We start from the raw sequence: 19,598 nt of genomic DNA, 5'->3' as shown, positions 1-19,598 counted from the left end.
AAGAAAATATATTCAAATATTACCTTGTTTTGCACATTCTCCCATGTGGATTATTCCACCAATGTACGATTCTTCTATTTGTTGTGTTGTTGGGCAGCATGGGGAAGAGAAACTGGATTAGCAGACTGGCAGTACAGTCTGAAACATGGCTACTCAAATGTCCCACTAAATTCAATAGGGCTTATTCCTTAGTAAATATCTTTCATATTGCCTTTGTGACTAAAGAGCAGAATAAAAATGTTTCAGTAAAAAATGCATCACTATTTTCCAGCATTTAATGCATTGTAAATATTTGAGTATTTACATTAATATTATTGTCTTAGGAAGCTTTATAACAGCCTTGTCAGTAGGCAAGTATTATCCTCCCTCATGTGCAAAAATTGTCTAGTCCTGAAAGGATCACTTCTTGCCTAAGGCCAAAACCATGCAGAATCCTGCGGTACCTGAAAGACTAAACATTTATTTAGCATATTACAAAGCTCATGCTATAATAAGTATGTTAGTTTAGGATGACACACGATTTTGTTTTTACTGCAATTGATACCTGGCTTCCCCTTGAAAATCACTTGGGTCAAAATACCACTGCAGAAAATCTGGTTTGAGACCACTTTAACTGCCATGGCTCAGTGTTGGGTATTCTGGGAACTGTAAGTTTGCAAGAATTTGCCTTCTCTGTTGCCACAATAAACCACAGTTCCAGAATTCCCTAGCACAGACAGGGCCGTTCAAGAGGTTTCATTGGATTATTTTTGCCAGTTGTTTTGGCGTTAATGCCATCTCTTGAGAAAGAATCACACTTTTTTGTATTAAACATGCATTTTGGATCCTCCACTAAAAAGCAATAAATGTATGCTTTTAATTTATTACTATAACAAGCTTGTCTTACACTAGCAGTACAATGTTAGCCTGAAATTGCATAAAGTCAATATGGCTTGATCTCCCAAAAGGTTAAATAATTACTAGGATCTATAAAAGATAAAGCGGGTTCATTAGTTTTTGTGCAGGAACAAGTAAATGTTGCAAAACCCATACCCTCTTCTGCCTTTTCCCACTTTAGTGAAAGTACAATTTCATTTCACGAAACACAGGATGTCATTCTAGATGCAGCTATATGTTCACACCGATTCTGTGACATTAGGATGAATTACACAGAGATGTAAAGCAAAGGTATTTAATCACCCTTCAGACTAACTGAAATAAAGAAGGCAATACTAATCTAGTGGACTTTCTTAAATTAATCTCAAAGGAGCTACCTTTGCATATTTCTTTTGGAAAGAGGTGAAATGCTTTTAAAGACAAAGGCAATTTACTTAGATACCAGGAAATGCATGTGTGAAGATTATTGCTGCCTCTTATCTTGGGAGAAAGGCAGGTTATAAATTTAATATTTACAACAAAAACTAGTGCTTTTCTGCAGCTGATTGGTGCGAACTTCTTAATGAAAAGTGTGCTTCGGCAGGACTTCATTACTTTTGATAATATACTATTGAAGAGATTGATATTTTCGTGTTGAATTAAATTTGTTCAAAATATACTGCTAGCCTAATCCTTAAAACTATGACTGCGGCCTGTTACAGACAGCCAAAAAAGCTGCTTCGAGTCCAGTGGAGATATGGTGTTTCCATGATGCATGCGTCCTAAGAGTCCAGAAGTCGCACCAAAAGCCATGCTCCAGCCTAAGGACTGGAACGTGGCTTTGGTGTGGCTTCTGGATCTTAGGATGCATGCTCATTTTAAACACCATACCTCCACTGTGAGTCGAAGCAGCTTATTTTGGCTGTCTTTAACAGGCTGAATGAACCATTTCTTTCCCAGTAAAACACTTCTGTTTATCATAGAATTTGTAGTTTGTTTTTCATTCCCTCCTACTTTTCAGTCATGCACTTAACATAGCAGTTTGCAGTTCTCGTTTTCATAGAATCATAGAATCGTGAGTGATGGAAGAGACCACAAGGGCCATCCAGTCCCTTGCAGGGAAATCTCATCAAAGCATCCCCGACAGATGGCCATGCGCCTCGTGTTAAAGACCTCTAAGGAAGAGACTCCATTACACTTCGAGGGAGTGTGTTCCACTATCGAACAGCCCTTTCTGTCAGGAAGTTCCTCCTATGTTTGAGGTGGAATCTCTTTCCTGCAGCTTGGATCCATTGTTCCTGGTCCTGTTCTCTGCGAGCAGCAGAAAACAAGCTTGTTCCCTCCTTAATGTGACCACCCTTCAAATATTTAAACAGGGCTATCATATTACCTCTTAATCTTCTTTTCTCCAGGATAACAACATCTCCAGCTCCGTAAGTCGTTCCTTCATCGGCATGGCTTCCAGACCCTTCACCATTTTAGTTTCCCTCCTTTGGGACATGCTCCAGTTTCTCAATGTCCTTCCTTTTCTGGTCTCTGCAAATATACACATGGGTTTCACTGCGCCTGCGCAGTGCTGCTCGAAACCTACTGGAAATCAGGGCAGATTAACTCTGCAACATATTGAAACTTTTTGGCGGTAACTCGCCCACCCGTTATAGGCCCCTGCCTTCCCGCTCTTTTCCCCAGTTCCTTTTTTCCGCCGCCTAGCTGCTTCAGGGAACTTTCGCTTGCTTTGTTGCTTGGATCACTTTCGCTTTTTGACCTCGGACTGTATCTTGACCATTTTTGTCTCCCGCCCCTGGTAACTTCGGACTTTCGGACTGTTGACCTCGTTTTCGGATTCTCTCTTGGCTTTGACGACTTCGGAATGCCTGCACCCTTCAAAAAGTGCGACATTGCGGGGCAAGGTGCCCGTCAGGACCCGCACTCCGCCTGCCTGCTGTGCCTGGGCAAGGATCACGACACCAAGGCTTTTGCTCTGCCAGATCCCTCTCCTCCCAGGCTCGGAAAAACCGTGAGTCCCGCCTCACTTCGGCGATGCTCTGGGGAAGGTGCGGAGGGGGCTCGCGGTCAGCTTCTGTTCCACTTCGGCGGCCCGCGCCTCCTCCTCGCGTGCAGCGTGTCCCAGCGTGGGATCTGGGAGGCGCCGTGCCCAGCGTGGTGTGGTCCGGCCGGGACCCCTTCCACCACTCCGATGTGGCCCGTGGCTCCAAAACCGCCCAGTGCCACCGGACAAGCCCTCCAAGCGCCCCCACAAGTCGTCGGGGACTGAGGGTACCGAGCCGACTCCAAACGAAGGCGGGCTCGCGTCCAAAGAAGGCCACCGAGCCGGAGGTCCGCCTCACCTCGCCTTCATCCTCCAAGGCATCCAAGGAATCGCGCCATGCGAAGCCTAAGGAGCTGGCTGGACCCGTGGAAGGGGCGAAGTCACCAAGGCCTTCGTCGTCGGCAGCGGCCGCTGTCCTCCTGACCTCCCGGACAATCGTTCTCCTGCGGAGGAGCTTCCCAGGCTGGGAAGAAGAGGCACCATGACAAGCCTGGTCGTGATTCTGCCCTAAGAAGGCCAAGCCCTCCAAAGATCGGCCCCACCGATCACCCAAGGCGAAGGAGAAGAGGCGCTCCCCTTCTAAAAAGGCTCGCGCTTCCGTCTGGATGCACCCCACGATCCGGAAACCGATACCGGTAGACCGGGGGACCCCGGGTTACCGGACACTCCGCTGCCTCTGCCCCCATGGACTTTGTCCACGGCATGGCTGACGCCGCTCTCCCTCGCTCCCCAGAGCGCCGGTCACCCTCCAACCTGCCAACCGATGAAGAGGAGGACCGGCCACATGGCCAAGACGTCCCGGACCTGTTCTTCGACACGCAGTCGCGTCGATACTACCTGTCGGTATCGGAGGACAGGGCGTTGGGAGTTCACCCGCTGAAACCCTCATCCCAGAGACGGGCCATGACCTCCAGATCGGTCCCGACCGTGTCGGTCTATGAGAGGTCGCCGTTCCACCCCGCAGGCGCTCCCGGTCTTCAGCCGACATCGCTCCAACCCGGCCGAGTCCAGGTCAGAGGACGGACCCTCTCTCCTCTGACCTGGACTCCGAGGACGAGCCGCTGCTTCCTTCTGAGGCACCCTCGGACGAGGATGTTCTCTCGGACCCAGCATCTCCTCGAGGATGCACAATCCGGGCGTCTTCCCCGTCGGACGACGTCGGTCCTTCACCGAACCGTCGTGAAGTGGCGAGGGCCCTCGACATTGAGCTGCTTCTGCGGAGGATGACGGGGGACCCGGTGAGCGTTGGGTGCAGGACGGGTCCTATCCGCCTGCCTGCCTCTCTTCCTTCGCTCCGACCTTGTCAGAGGTCTTGGGACTCTCCGGCCACCCTGTCGGCGCCCTCCCGCAAGGTTGAGGTCGCTCTACGAGTCGCCCCGGCGAGTGTCCTTGGTTGGCCGACCACCCCAGGCCGAACTCTGCCATCGTCGAGGGAGCCCAACACAGCTTTGTTCCGAGCAGGCCACCTCCCCTGTCGACCGGGAGGCGAAGAAGGTGGACGGACTGGCCAAGAAGGCGTACTCGGCTTCGGTCTTGGTCAAGTCGCCAACTACACCGCCTGCATGGGGGCTACATTCAGCCCTCATGGAGCGGATCTCTCCTCTCGTCCCGGACGTCCCAGATGAATCAGAGGCAGCTGGTGGAGATCAGGGACGAGGCCCATTCCATCGGAAGTTGGCTCCCACTTCCAGGACCATGGCGGACTGTTCGGGGAGAGCCATGTCAGCATCCTGGCACTGAGACGCCACGCTGGTTGGGGCCTCCGACCTCAACCCAACGGTCAGGGCGGCCATTGAGGACAGCCGCTCGACGGGACGGGCTCTTCCGCGAGGACGACGACCCGCCTGAACCGCAAGTTCAGGATGAAGGCGGGCGCGAAGAAGCACGGCATGTCCTCAGCACGGTTCTCCATTCGGAAGCGTCAGCGCCGTGGCAGCCGCAAGGTCAGTCACAGGGGGACCTTCCCCCGGGATCGGCAGTCCAGCAGCAGGGTCCCAGAGACACCGCTTCCCCTCGCAGTCTTCTCCTCCCTGGCCGTCCAAACTTCCCCTCGGTTACCGCAAGTCCCGCCGGCAGGACACCGACCAGGGGAAGAAGGAAGCCTGAAGGGACGCAGCGCGCTTCGTCTCTCCTTCCCCCCTCTTCTTTTTGGACATTTTGAGGCCCTATGTAACACCTGGGCTCCTACATCGGACTCGTGGGTTCTCAACATCGTCCGCAGGGGTTACGCCCTCGAATTCCAAGAGCTCCCTCCAACTGGAACCTTCATTCCACTCCCCCTCGGACACCCTTCTCGACGAGTGCGCACCTGCTTGTAGGGGCAATCTCCCTTTGCCGCCCGACCAATGTCCTCGGGCATTTTTCTCCAGTACTTCACAGTACCGGAAGCAGATGGGGCATCAGGCCCATCCTGGACTTGGACAATTGAACTTTTCCTTGAGTACCGTCGCTTTCGAATGGTAACCTTGGCTTCCATTCTGCCTCTGCTCCACCAGGGCCTGGGTTCGCGGACCGTAGACTGAAGGACGCCTACTTCCACATCGGGATCCGAGAGTCCCACCGGAGATTCCTCGCCTTCGCTGTCGGTCCTCCGCGTACCCACTCAACGTGCTCCCTTTCGGCTTGGCCACGGCCCACGAGTCTTCACAAGTGCATGGCACGGTGGTGGCTACTCATCAGAAGGGCTTCATGGTCTTTCCCTACCTGGATGGACTGGCTGTTTGCAGCCGAATCCCAGACGAGCGCAGGAGGCAGTCTCATTCACCTTGCACCTCTTGGACTCCCTCGGGCTGGTCGTCAACAGGGAAAGTCCCACTTCACACTGACAGACAGGTCAAGTTCATCGGGGCATCCTCGACTCCAAAAACTGCCGCCTCCTCCCTCCGGATCGGTTTCAGGCCCTGACACATCCCTCAGGCCGTGCATCTCCCACGGAAGGGTGAGAGCCAGAGACGTCCAAGTCGCCCGGGCCACATGGCTCGACGACATTGTCACCCCCGGGCAAGACTTCGTCTTCGACCTCTCCAATCCTGGGTTCCTCCGTCTTCTCTCCGTTGGAGGACCCTCCTTCAAAGTGGTCACGGTACCCATTTGTATGATTCGCGAGACCCGAAGAGAGGACAGGTTGCTTACCTGTAACAGTATTTCTTCGGTGGTCATCTGCGAATACATACAAATCCCACCCGTCCGTCCCCTCAGGTCCTGCTCACATTGGCTCTTTCCCTCGCCTGCTTGGGGAAAAAATTGCGGAACTGGGGAAAGAGCGGGAAGGCAGGGGCCCTTATAAAGGGTGTGCGGAGTTACCGCCAAAAGTTCAATATGTTGCAGAGTAACTCTGCCCAGTGATTCAGTAGGTTCCGAGCAGCACTGCGCAGGCGCAGTGGAAACCCATTGTATGTATTTCGCAGATACCACTCGAAGAAATACTGTTTACAGGTAAGCAACCTGTCCTTTGACTTGTGGGTGCCCAGGAGGACACAAATTCCAGGTGGGGCCGACCAAAGCAGGAATATAGGGCACTATTACTTCTCTGATCTGACACTCTACTTTTATTAGCGTTAAATTGCCATTGGCCTAATATATGTACAATGTTATAGGCTAAGATATAAATGAAACATTTTATGTTGGTATAGCAGTAAAATAAATTTTAAGTTTGATGTGAAATTAAGTTCTGCACCCATTTCAGTTCCTACCCAAATTTACTTTTTCTTTGAAAAAAAACAATAAAACATTTTTTAAAAAATGATTTCAAAATTTCTAGAAATTTTACATCTCTACTTTATAACTTATGTATTTTAAAGGCATGAAATAAACATAGTTTTCTTTTCTGACAGCTCTGGGACAGATAGGTGAAGCAAGTTCCTACCTAAAAAACCTTCTTCTCTGGGCCCTTCATTATGAAGAAGATCCTGGAGTACGGAGAGAAGCTTGCCGTAGCATCATCACTCTCAACATGAAGGATGAAACCGTCAGAGCTGCTTTGCAAGAGAGAATGATAATGGAACCGAATGAACTAGTTAAAGAGTAAGTCAGTTGCTTCCTTAAACAAAACAAAACAAAAACCTAGAAACATTTGTGCTTGGTAAACAAAAAACTTTCTCTGGAGCAGCATCCTGACTATGGAACTCCTTGCCAAGAGAATTCAGACAGAAGGTTATCCTTTCTGAGTTTCTGGTGGGCAGCTTAAATTTGGTAGTGTTTCACACAGTCTTTGGTTCTTGAAACTGCTCTGACTGTTTTAACTGTTTGTTTAAAATTATTTTAAGGATTCTTTTTAGTTTAATTTTTAAAAAAATCTATGGATTGTTTTAAATAATAATAATAAATAAATAAAAATTTTATTTGTATACCGCCCTTCCTGTGATCAGGGCGGTTCACAGCAAATCAAAACAATACAATACATCAACACAGCAAATCAAAATAACAACAGTACAAATACAATAAAACTGTTAAAACCAATATTAAAACCCCGTCAGCCAGCCATCACTGCTGTCAGAGGGGGAAGACTAGCTGGAGCTTGTGTCGGGGAATGCTAGTTGGAACAGGAAGGTTTTTAATTCCTTCCTGAACTGGGCCAGGGAGGTGGCCGAGCGGAGCTCTATGGGTAGCGTATTCCAGAGGGTCGGGGCGAAGATGGAATATGACCTCCTTACTGTGGAGGCTAATCTAGCCCCCGGGACCCTCAGTAATGTTTTTATCCATTGCCCATTACCTCAGGGACCATGTTGGACTGAGAGGCAAAATAACATTGACAGCAAAAACAAATTTCTTTCTCCTAAAACCACTTGGAAGATATTCAAAACATTTCAACTTAACAGTTACATCTTTTAAGAATGTGCTTTACATCTGACAGGTTTTAAAAATGAAGGTTGTATTCTTGACGCCCGTACATTGTTATTCCATTGATTTTATTGGATTGCAAGGGGAGCTTCCTGGCCAATCTGATTTCTCCCCTCCCAGTGCCAAATAACTACACAAAATACATCAGTATGCTCACAAGGCTCTTTCTGACATTCACGAATGCAAGTTCTACTGAACAGAGTGGGATTTAATCTCAGTTACACCTGTGTAGGATTGCAGCCTAAATCAAGGAGATTATAGCAAATTATGCTCTTGAAATGCAGGAAATTATATAATTTTCATTTGAAAAATAATTTTAAAAAGGTTTTCCATTCACATTAAGCCCCAAACTGTCTGATCTTGTAAGGTCACTTCCACATTTCCGAAATGTAATTGGAGGCAAGCAATAGATGGAGAATAGCACTCCCAGCGGCTTCTGGAGGTATGATTCTCCATTTATTACCTGAGAAGTTCTAGATTGATCTGAAACGTTTACTATACCACAAAAATTACTTCTGAATCATCAGTAACCCCGGTAGCATGAAATCTGCGATTCACAGCCACCTGTTCTTCAGTGTTCCATGCTTTGCCCCAGCACACCAAAACCTCAAACAGCCAGAAATGTAATAAATATATATCACTCCAGCAGCTTGTGAGAAATACTACCTCTTCTAATAAACTTATTCTACATGCTACTGAACAGAGACCTTAGCACCAAAGAGCAAAGTTAAGTTATATCTGGTAGGTTTTGCCAGTATGTTAGGATTAAGCCTGCTTCTCAGTCCTGCTCTGTCAATACTCATTAGTTCCTGCAAATACAAATTCACATCACTTGGAAAAGTTGAGGGGTTCTGTCAAATCGCCCATTATGTCCCATCCCAAGAATTTTGCAGAATTGGTGGAACCAAGGAAGAAGATGGAGGCTTGAGTCAGCTTATAATAAGCCTAAAGGTCTAAAGCCAGACTGGACAACTTCCACAGATGCGATGGGCATGCTGTTGTTATGTGTCGTTTCCAACTTATGGAGACCCCCAAGGTGAACCTATCACTGGGTTTTCTGAGATTGAGAGCATGTGACTCACCCAAGGTCACATGGTGGATTTCCATGATAATCAAACCTTGATCTCTAGAGTGATAAGTGCAATGCTCAAACCACTAAACCTTGCTGGCTCTGGGCATTTTGTTGTTGTTATGTGCCTCCAAGTACTTCCCAACCCTTATCCCAACCCTAAGGCCCTATCATGGGGGTTTTCATGTCAAGATTTGTTCAGAGGAGGTTTACCATTGCTTTCCCCTGAGGCCGAGAGTGTGACTTGTCCAAGGTCACCCAGTGGGTTTCTTGTCCAAGCTGAGAATTTTGAGAACTATGCCACAGTGGTTCCCTGGGCATGTTATTCTCCCTCTAATTTACAGGGGAACTTCTTCAACATCACTGAATTGCAGCAGTGCTGCATCATCATAAAAGGGACACACACACACACACAGAGAACAGTATTCGCCCCCCTCCCCCCAAATGTTGCATGTAGTGAATATGTTTATAAGCTGATTAGTGCTTTGTACCAATCACCTTCTAAACAGCGTCTGCAGTCATGCAAGTCTAGTTTTAAGGCAAATGGCAGCTTTTTCTTTTGTCTTCACTGCAGTTCTGGAGCAGCAAGGGATGAATGACAAGTGCATAGGATCCCTTCAAAAAACAAATGGGATGCCAAATGCAGCTTGTGGGCTGTGTATTGCCCACCACTTCTTTAAAATGAAAAAATCTCTTAGCAGCAAAAGGAATAGACTACACACTACTGATGTTGTTGTAGCATATCAAATAAATGAGGGCACTATGTGCACGTATTTAGCAAAGCCCAAAATAAATATAGGGTTAAATTCCTGTTACACAATTAGACTTCTGTTCATGTAACAGGTGCTTCCCTTCCCACTCCCTCTAAAACCACCATCAGATCTGCTCCCGAGGCTTAGTGTATTGTGCAAAGCAGATGGCAGATGGTATATAGACAGTTGGAACCTGATTAGTAGCTTGCTTTCTATTAGCAGCAAGACATCATTAAAAACAACCTGCAGTGTGAGAAGGACAGCACAGAGTAGGGAACTATCCAACAGTGTTCCCTGTGGAGTTTTCATTTAGAGGGTTCTGCAGCAAGACACAACTAACATAATATTACTTTTCATGTAGGGAGGTGAGTCATGCTGTGAGGACTTTCAGTTTTGAACAGGAAGAGGAACAAGAAATGATCCAGAAGATCAAGAACAAGGTGCAAAAAAATAAAATAAAATTTAAACAATCAAAAACAGGTTTTCCCTACTTTGAGACTAAACAGAACTGTGTAGCACTATAAAACACATAGTAAGAGCACTGTTTTTCCCCACCCCCAGCTGCTATACCTGTATAATCTTGGATGGTTCAAAATGATATAGAATGATCAAACAAGAAATTGTATGTTATCATGGAATGTTATAGAGCAACTGGAGAAGTCAGGATGGGATTAAAGGGTCGTAGTCCAATATGTCAGGGCAACTGAAGTAAATACTTGAATTTCTTATAGTCTTAATATGACTGAAGAACAGTTATACTAGATAAGGAGTCAAACAAGAAGAAATTCCCACTGTGCTACTTGTTGTATTCAGGTATGTTGCAATCCTATCCACACAATCAGAAAGGGGACACACAGATAGAGGAAATGCAACACTTGGGTGCGACTCATTAGTATTTACCCAGTTGGAAAGCTAGCATAAAGGGAGTTAATCAGACTTTAAATATTCTCTCTTTGATGTACGACCTTTTCAATTTCAAGATGATTTTTTGTTTTTAAATAACTCTGTACATCTTGGAGTTGTTTTGCAAGAAGTGGACTTTTATTTCCTAGCTTTAAACCTATTATGGAGAAACAGCAGCATTAATATTCCCTCATTTCCTCAACTTTCAAGGCTGGCTATGTTCTTAGCTCTAGCTTCATACCGCAAGACTACAAAAACAATAATTATTTGGAAGAGTTGGGGCTTAACAGGTTAACAGTGTTCCTCTATCACTTGCCACGGCATGTAGACATGCTACTCCCAGTCAGCATTCTTGAGTTGCATTCCAGCATATCTAGATATTACCAGGAGGCTGAGTTAATGCCTTGATTTGATTGTCCAGACTCCATCTCTCACTAAACTCACGTATTTCTTCATATCTCTAGCATTTGCCAACACTTTATTGCAGACATTGTTTTAATGAGTACCTGGAAATAAACTGAGATAATGTGTCATGAGGTAGTGTTATTGTCCTATGTAAACCCTTGGAGTTTGATCATATTCAAGATTACAAGATTCAGGTGTATCAAAAATCTACGTCAATACACTAGAAACCCACTTTTCAAAAATATACCCTTCCTCTATCCCATCCCCATGTTTACATAATGCAACCAAGGTTTCTGAGTGATAATTAAGATCTGAGAAAGGGCATACTTAAATTCTAGTGATGAAAAGCACCATAAAAAACACACTGTTTCTGTTGCAGATTGTCACACTGAGCCAGAAAGATTTAGTGATTGAGAAAGTGCTGAAACTTCAAGAGGTTACAGAGAACACATGGCAGGAAGCCCATCGCATCTATCGTGAGAAGGGAGACATTTTTGCATACAGAGAGATTCGGGACATCTTCCTTGCTGTTGTTCAAGTCGTTTTCACTGGTAATTGGGGAGGACAGAAAAAGCAAGATTGGTAGTTTTGATTTTTTGTTTCACAGAAGGTCCTAAAGGCAGCTTTAACACTACAAATCACAATGTGACTATAGTTTAAGACCCTATTTAGAAATCTTTCATTTTCAGTAAGTAAGCAAGCATTAGTGGAGATATTAAAGTCTCTACTAAAGATGCTTTCCTCAGCTATCTTTAATATGTATATTTGTAAGATATGTAGGATCATAAACTTCAAGGTAGTTGATAAGCATTAAGAATAGTGTTTACTAATCAAATGGTTATGTGGTAACTTATCTGTGCCCAAACTAGTTTAGTTACTTCAGTATATGCCAGTGTAATGCCTACTTTAATTTTTAATCAAACACTTGATTGAAATGGTTATGTTCATAATATCTTAAATAACCATGACTCCAGTCTGTTAACTGCTGCAGATCACAACTATTCAATGTCACTGTGATCATAACTGCTGTGGTCAATTTATCGTTTAGTGGCTAGGCTTCTACTGATGAGGCTGTCAATGCTTGGAAGACATAGAATGGCCCCTAGATAGCAAACAAACAAGCTGTCACAAAGGACATAATTGAAACTTGGTGGAAACCCTTTTACACCACAACTAGGGATGCATTTGCACTGCAGAAATAATGCCTTTTGACACCATTGTAACTGTCATGGCTCAAAGATATGAAATTCTGGAATTTGTAGTTTTGTGAAACATTTAGCCTTCTCTATCAGAGACTTTTGGTACCACATCAAACTACAAATCCCAGGATTCAATAAAATGGAGCATGACCGTTAAAGCAGTGTCAAACTGTATTATTTGTGCAATGCAGATGCAGCCTAGATGGTGGAGTAGTACTCTGTGGAAAACCTTAACATTATATTTAAATGTGAAATTATTTTTTCCAGTAATTTATAAACTGTGTACCATTTATGCTTTGTTATAAACTTTATTAGTTTAAAAAACCCTTCAAAACTTGGCCCACAATTCAAACACAAAAATGATCACTACACTGTGCCTTTTTAAAAAATCTTCAATCTGCAGATTGCGTTGCAGCATTAATTCTTTTTACAACTAGACTAATTTTTGTCTCTCCAGATGAAACTCACTTGCCCAGCAGGAACTTCTCAGAGCTCTGGTCTAGCACCTTAAATTTACTAGTAAGTATAAGAAAAACACATTCCAATTCTGTATTAATTTTGATCATGTGTAGCAGGTAGAGGGTCCTTAGTAACCAACAATCCTTTCTCAAACAAGACAGTGGTCAAGGCAATCTTATCATCCAAGGTAGTACAAGGAAGGGCTTCCACACTGACGTACTCTGGATAAGAGGAGAGCAAGAATTCAATGCTCTCTGCATATTCAGGTTCGATTTCACAGTACTTGGGCTCCTCCTTGTGGTACACCCTTGAATTCTCTGTAGTATAATACAGCATCATGCTGCCTCCTTCACTGCACAGTCTGACAATCCCATACCGAAGCAGCCGCACCAGCGTTGTTCCCTTGACCTGGACATCCACACTGTGGACATTTCCATTCTCCCACCGCGCTGGATGTCCATACACACTTAATGCCTTTTCGCTCTCGGTCAGCACCGGAGGAAGGCAATCGTGAAGAAAATCCTTGGCTTTCTGATCCACCGCAGCATCAACTGGCGCATAATCCATCAGCTTTGTTATTAGCCTGTTGACCTTTTGCATGAAGGCGCCTCGGCGTGGATCAGGACTATCCGAGCTCAGTGCGCCCATGTACTCCAAGTAGTCCAGGGGCAGCCCTTGGCGATACTCCACGTCCTCTTCGAGGGCCATCTGCAATGCTGCCGGGAGCAGCTTTTCCAACAGGTCCCCCCAGGTGTTTCGCTGGAAGGAAGACACAGTTATGTGGAGCGAATGCGCGTCGGGGAGACAGTCCCCTTGGTGGATGAACCCTCGCGGGAAGTACAGCAAGTCCCCGGCTTCTAAGACGGCCTCGAGGACAGGCTCCCCGATCTCCTCCTGGGTGAAGTTGCCACTGGAGAAGCGGGGCAAGACCTCGGCCTCCCTCCTGGGTCTGTAGACCCTCCAGTGCTTCTTCCCCTCCAGCTGGAGGACGAAGGCTTCGATGTCGTCATAATGGGGAGCGAAGCCCTGGGTCCCTGCCGGGGTCAGGTAGGCGTTGGCTCCCACCATGGAGCCGAAGTGCTCCTGGAGGAGGGAGAGGAGGTGCCAGACGGTGCTGGAGAAGGCCTGTGGGTTGAGGAGACGCAGCGAACAGCCCTGGTGGAAGAAGTCCCACACGACGGGAGGCAGGGCCCGCCCCACAGGGTTGTGGGTCTCCCTCCTGCCGTCCTGGTAGCTGGTGACGTCCAGGTTGACCCCAAAGAGGACCTCCCGGCGGCGGAGGAGGGCGTCCAGCTCCGAGGTGGAGAAGAGGCCCCTGTAGTAGCCCCGGTCGTTGCGGCAGACCAAGAGGGGGCGCTTCTCCCAGAAGTGGCCCATGAAGCGCTCAAGGGGGACGGGGGCCACGACCCACTCAAAGAGCCTGGAGGCGCGACGGCGGCTGTCAGGGATGCGGCCCAGGTCCTTCAGGAGGCGTCGGAGGGGGGTGGAGGAGAGGGGGCCCTCCTCTTCCTCTCCCCCTCCTCTTGGGGAGCTTTCCTCCTCCAGGGCTCGACGCTTGTGTCCCTGGTTCCTCAGGGGAGCCGCCTCCTCCTTCAGCAGCCTCCTCCGCTTCTTCGCCACCCCTTTGAGCCGCTTCCCAGAGGCCTCGCCCTTCCTCGCGGGTCTTCCCTCGCCGCCTCCGTCTCTCCGCCTCCGCTCTTGCGGCTGGACAGAGAGAGAGCGGTAGGCAGACAGCGCTGACACTCGAGGACCCGGCAGCGCCATTTTGAAACTCGGACGACGCAACACGCGACGCCCAAAGAAAGCACTTCCGGCGGAAGCGGCCCTGCCTTGTTCTTTTTCCGGTGTGGGCTGCGAGAATTGATGCGGAGCCCCGCCCACAGGTCCTCCAGGAAGCGCGCGCGCAGGGAAGGGAGTTCTCTCGCTGAGCGGCGGAGGGGGAAGTCTCGCGCGACCTCCCTCGCAATTCTCGCCTGGCGTTTTGCATAGCGCTTGAGCCCTCGCTTGTCCCGGGGGCCTCCAGGTCTTTTGGACTTCAATTCCCAGAAGCCCATTGTTCAGGAGTCCTGGGAGTTGAAGAGCCTGACGGAGCCTGGGATAGGTTTTGGGTGGTTGTGGCGTGCCTTCAAATGACCCTTTCCCCACTGAGGGCCTCCCCAAGGAGGACCTGTCCTGGGGTTTCCTGGGCAGGTCTCTTCTTCCTTCCCCTGAGGAGGCTGAGGGAGTGGGGCCTCTTGCACACGGTCACCCAGCCGGTTTACATGGTTATTAATAATGGCAATGGAGTCATGGGTTAGGACTTTGGGGACCAGGTTTCGAAAATCAGCTCAGCCATTTTATTATTATTATTATTGTTATTATTACATTTCCAAGCTGGGATTCGAACCCAGGTCCCCAAAGGCATAATCCAACCATAGACAAATGAACTGCTAATTCTGCAGCTGACCAGCAAATTATCCCCCTGGAGAGAAGTGCCAAGAGCAACTCACAGGCCTGATGCCAACCATCGTGTAAAAGCCTATGCCATCTCCTCCGACCAAAATGGCACTCCCTTAGACTGGAAGAAAAGACTCCAAAATTCTGGGCATGTTGGGCCTAGCTATGCAGGCCTGGCCTTTCAATATGAAAACAATGTGAGAAGGGCCCCAGGGACCAGCCTGGCTGAAAATGGCCAAATAGCTCCTGTTGCCCTCCTTGGTTTCTTTGATTCCTGAAATAAGCAACATTTACATGAATTTCTAAACTCCCCAGGAATGACCAGACTAAGAACCAGAAGTTCAGATACTCTGGTCCAAAACATACTGCAGAAATAATCTAGTTCAAAAACTGGGAACTGTAATTCTGTGAGACATTTAGCCTTCTCTGCCGAAGAACTCTGGTGCCACAATAAACTACAATTCCCAGGATGCCCTAGCACTGAGCCACGGCAGCTAAAGCAGTCTCAAACTGGATTATTTTTTCAGTTGGACCTATATTGTTTAAATCAGTAAGTTTCTCCACAAGGAGCCTGTCCAAAGTTTAAAAGCTGAGTATGACTGCAGTCCATATGACAACCAGTTGTAAAACATGCTGCCAAAAGAGAAACCTAGCAACCTAAAGAACAATGCTCAAACCACTACACCATGCTTTGCCTTCAGGTGTGTTCTGAGTTGCAGCGACCCTGTGATAGGATTTTTTTTTGCCAAGATTGATTCAGAGGCACTGCCTTCTTCTTAGGCTGAGAGAGTGTGACTTGTTCAAATCACCCAGTGGATTTCCATGGCTGGCGGGGGGATTTGAGCCCTGGTCTCCCAGAGTCCTAATCCAACACTCAACTACCACACCATACTGACACTCTTCTAAATATGTTTATTTGGGAGCAATTAGAATTAAATCTCAGTAAATATACATAGGTTTAGGTTGTGAGCCATGCCTCAAACACACTTCTGCATGAGTAAAATGCATTGATTTCATTTGCAGTTGATTCCACTATCGTTCAAAACCTACTTTTGTTGTTAACTGCTCTTGAGTCAACTTTGATTCATGGTGACCCTATGGATGAGAAAAAGACCCCTGTCTTCAGCCTTTTTTCTCATGTCCTGCAGGCTGAGGCCTGGTCGAGTCTAACACAACTGGCGTATGGCCTTCCTCTCTTTCTACTGCCCTTTACCTTTCTTGCCTTTTCTAATGGTTCATTTTTTCCCCGAATGATGTGGCCAAGGTATAAGAGCCTCAGTCTAGTCATCCTGGCCTTCAGGGATAGTTGAGGCTTGAACTTCTCTGGAACTCATTTGTTTGTCTTCTTGGCCATCCACAGCATCCTCAGCCCTTTTCTCCATCAACACATCTCAAATGAACATCTCAAATTTCCAGAGTTGTAGTAGTCCAACACACAAACCACTATATTGAATCTACCATCACACTGAGTACTCTACAGCCCCATCTGCCCATCTTTGATTATTTTAATGTATTGTTTTTAAATGTTTAATGTGTTTAATTGATGTTTTAGGGGAGAGAGGAAATAGTTAGGATATGGGGTATTGTATATTTTCCTGTTAATTGTAAGCCGCCTTCGTTGTCTCTTTGACAGAGAGGCAGGGTAAAAATAAAACTTATTATTATACCTCAGTATGACATCCATTTATAATAATAATAATTATTATTATTATTATTTATTATTTATTATTATTATTATTATTATTATTTGTATACCGCCCTCTGGCAAACAAATCCAGGCAGTTAACAACAGTAAAATATAAAATATGACAATTAAAAACACTTTATCCCTCCCCCCTTAAGACAGTATTAAACAATATAACATATTAAAACACAATATCAATGCATAAAAACAACAATTAAAAACTAAAAACCACACATCACATAAACCACTGTCAATATGATTCATTTATGTGTGTTTACTCAGAGATTCAGCCATGTTCAGTGGGGCTTACTCCCAGGGAAGCTGTTTAAATCACCATGTCCACCAAAGTGTGCCTTAGGATGTACTCCCACTGAAGAATTAAACACTTTAGATGTCATGGTTCCATCCTACAGAATACTGGTATTTGTAGTTTGTTGAGGTATTTATCCTGGCCAGTCAGAGATCTCTGGTGCCTCACCAACTACAAATCCCAGGATTTGTCAAGATAGTCATGGCAGTTAAAATGGTGTCAAACTGCTTTAATTCTGTAATGTGGCTATGCCTTTAATAACATTAGATATATCCAGTAGAAGTACTATTGAGGCTGAAAGCCTAAATTCATTAGTATGTTTCTTAGAAGTAAATGGGGCATGCTCAGTATTATGTTGTGCAGCTTTTTGCATTCGGGCAAGTAGGAGTAATGGTAACTTTTTAAATTCAAAAGTTGAAATTGAAATTGAGTGCAATTGTCTGAATAATCTTGATGAAAAAAGGTGCAGCTTAATGGGTTACAATAACTGAGTGATGATTTTAATAATTACTGGGTTCCATCAATAATATAAAATGTCTGGAGCTAGGATACGTTACTACTTTGCACTATACCTAGCAGAATATCCCAACCATCATATCCAGTTTGCATGTGAACAAATTTTTAGTAGTAGTAGAAGCACACTGATTTATTCAAGGACTGTTTGCAAAGGGGCAAGGAAAGAATCAAGTGTAAATTTTCACTTCTGTCAAATCAAATTTTGCTTTTAACACTTACATTTCAGCCTTGGTTGGAAATCCCACCAAACCCATGGACACAAAGAGCTTTCTTAGAAGCACTGGAAATACACAATGCTGAAAAGGAGGAACGTGCTAAGAAGTCAAAGGCAGCCACAAAGAAGCAGGAAGAATCTAAGGCCATCAAGAAGAGTGAAGAAACTGGTGTCTCTTTTGTGCCATGACTAGATCATTTATTATACTGGCTCTTTTACTGTGGAAAAGAAGGTACAGTCTTCTAAAGTTGTACACAGACAATAGCTTTTTACGGGCCCAGGGGAAAAATTAGTACTACCATTGCCTATAGTACCCATGTGTGAGTCCCAATATGTACTTTCGGAGTCTGAATCCCTGAACTTCAAGATATATTCTGGGACAGTAGGAACTAGAAACAAGCATTACCAGCAATACATTGCCTGCAGCATAGCTGATAATATTTCTACAACAGATGTGTAACTGCCATGGCTGCCTCTTGCTAGATACTGCATATTAGAAGTATTACAGTCCTTCACAATGGTTAAAACAGTTTTTGAACATTTCAGGTTTAAAAAATGTTTTTAATGTACGTTCATTACAATGCATACCCACATGTGCTTATGCAACACTTGAAAAGGGGGTGGGTGCAAAGACATTGGTCATTTGTAAGCTCCTACAGTACTGTACAATAATTATTTTATATTTATTTGTAGTCAGTCATTATACTTGGTTGGAATGTTTTGTCCTAAGCTCTGTTCCTAACACATGTCTTAAGTGGCACACTATTTCATTTTTTCTCTAGACACATTGGAACATGACCATACATCTTTGTCATATCAATATGCTTATAGGTGCCATGGCAAGCTCAGTCTGAGTAGCAGAAATGTACTTTCCTATGGACAACTGATGATTTGGAGAGATGTCTAGAGGGAATTAAAACAAATAGAGATTTGTAAATGTATTTTTTGTACGCTTTTAAAAATTTGTACCCATGTATTAGTTCAGATTTCTTACATTTGTACAAAAAATATTTTTCAGTGAAATTAAAAGAAATGTCCTCTAAACTAAAGCAAAGATCTTTGTACTACCACTATGCACTACCTTCTCATTTTATTACTTCCCTTTTACAATACTAATTCAATAAATTCAATTTATGTATCACCTTTTCCCAAAACTAGGTCTTGCAGCAGCTACATAGAATGATTTGAATGGAATGGTCAGAGGAACATCAGGTGAACACAGAGCAGTCCAGTTCAGGGAAGATATTTTAAAAAAATTCTTCTGTACTTTAGGTGGAAAAGTTGTATAAAATATTTAAAAATGATTAAAGAGTTATGCATTGTCATTAAGCCAGAATACACAAAAACACAGAAGAGTGAACCAGCAGGAATCTAGAATCTGCAAGAAATTATTCTTGTGCAGTGATGGGAAAATATCAAACAATACAAGATGTCAAGCAGAAGCAGAACTATTATATATTTCTGTTAAAACATAATTCCTTAATGTTAAGAAGCTTCCTTTGTTTAATCCTGCGCCACAAACCAGTTAAAGTATGGTATTTTAGTTTGAGTCAATTTGAGACATACAGCCCAATCTCATGCTGAGTTAGGAGTGCCTAAGCCCATTGATTTTAATCGGCTTGGTGTACCTAACTCTCCATGAGATCAGGCTGTACATTGGCTTAAATCTACCTACTCCAGCTTACCCGTTTTGTGCTTTATCTTGTATGCAGGGCATCTGTTGCTGTCACTTTCCTGGAAGCATTGTCACTGCCTAACTACACAGAAACAAGGAAAGACTTAGGGAGCTGGATATGCTTAGCCTGGAGAAGAGACAGTTAAGGGGTGATATGATAGCCCTGTTTAAATATTTGAAGCGGTGTCACACTGAGGATGGAGTAGGCCTGTTTTCTGCTGCTCCAGAGATT

General features: G+C 45.3%; 2 protein-coding genes across 4 annotated transcripts in view; one reads left to right on the top strand and one right to left on the bottom strand.

Moving 5' to 3' along the window:
• The window catches only part of HEATR4 (HEAT repeat containing 4), a 37,284-nt gene extending 18,030 nt beyond the window's left edge, over positions 1–19,254 (top strand). Inside the window, exons 12-17 of one of the 3 annotated variants that reach the window (XM_042445165.1) lie at positions 6,739–6,928; positions 9,927–10,005; positions 11,253–11,424; positions 12,530–12,591; positions 17,704–17,923; positions 18,850–19,254. In XM_042445165.1, coding sequence (XP_042301099.1) covers positions 6,739–6,928; positions 9,927–10,005; positions 11,253–11,424; positions 12,530–12,591; positions 17,704–17,880 — 680 coding nt within the window. In that variant the 3' untranslated portion in view covers positions 17,881–17,923; positions 18,850–19,254. Of the gene's footprint in view, positions 1–6,738; positions 6,929–9,926; positions 10,006–11,252; positions 11,425–12,529; positions 12,592–17,703; positions 18,825–18,849 lie in introns of those variants that run through there. The other 2 variants (XM_042445164.1, XM_042445166.1) reach the window with 2 other exon arrangements.
• RIOX1 (ribosomal oxygenase 1) lies at positions 12,361–14,355 on the bottom strand. The gene has a single exon (XM_042445167.1). It carries the CDS (start codon positions 14,293–14,295, stop codon positions 12,625–12,627), a length of 1,671 nt encoding a protein of 556 aa, XP_042301101.1. The 5' UTR covers positions 14,296–14,355; the 3' UTR covers positions 12,361–12,624.
• Positions 19,255–19,598: the final 344 nt, after the last annotated feature.

This window comes from Sceloporus undulatus, chromosome 1 (genome assembly GCF_019175285.1).
Source record: "Sceloporus undulatus isolate JIND9_A2432 ecotype Alabama chromosome 1, SceUnd_v1.1, whole genome shotgun sequence".
Taxonomy (NCBI): Eukaryota; Metazoa; Chordata; class Lepidosauria; order Squamata; family Phrynosomatidae; genus Sceloporus; species Sceloporus undulatus.
This window is presented reverse-complemented; position numbering and strand designations above follow the sequence as displayed.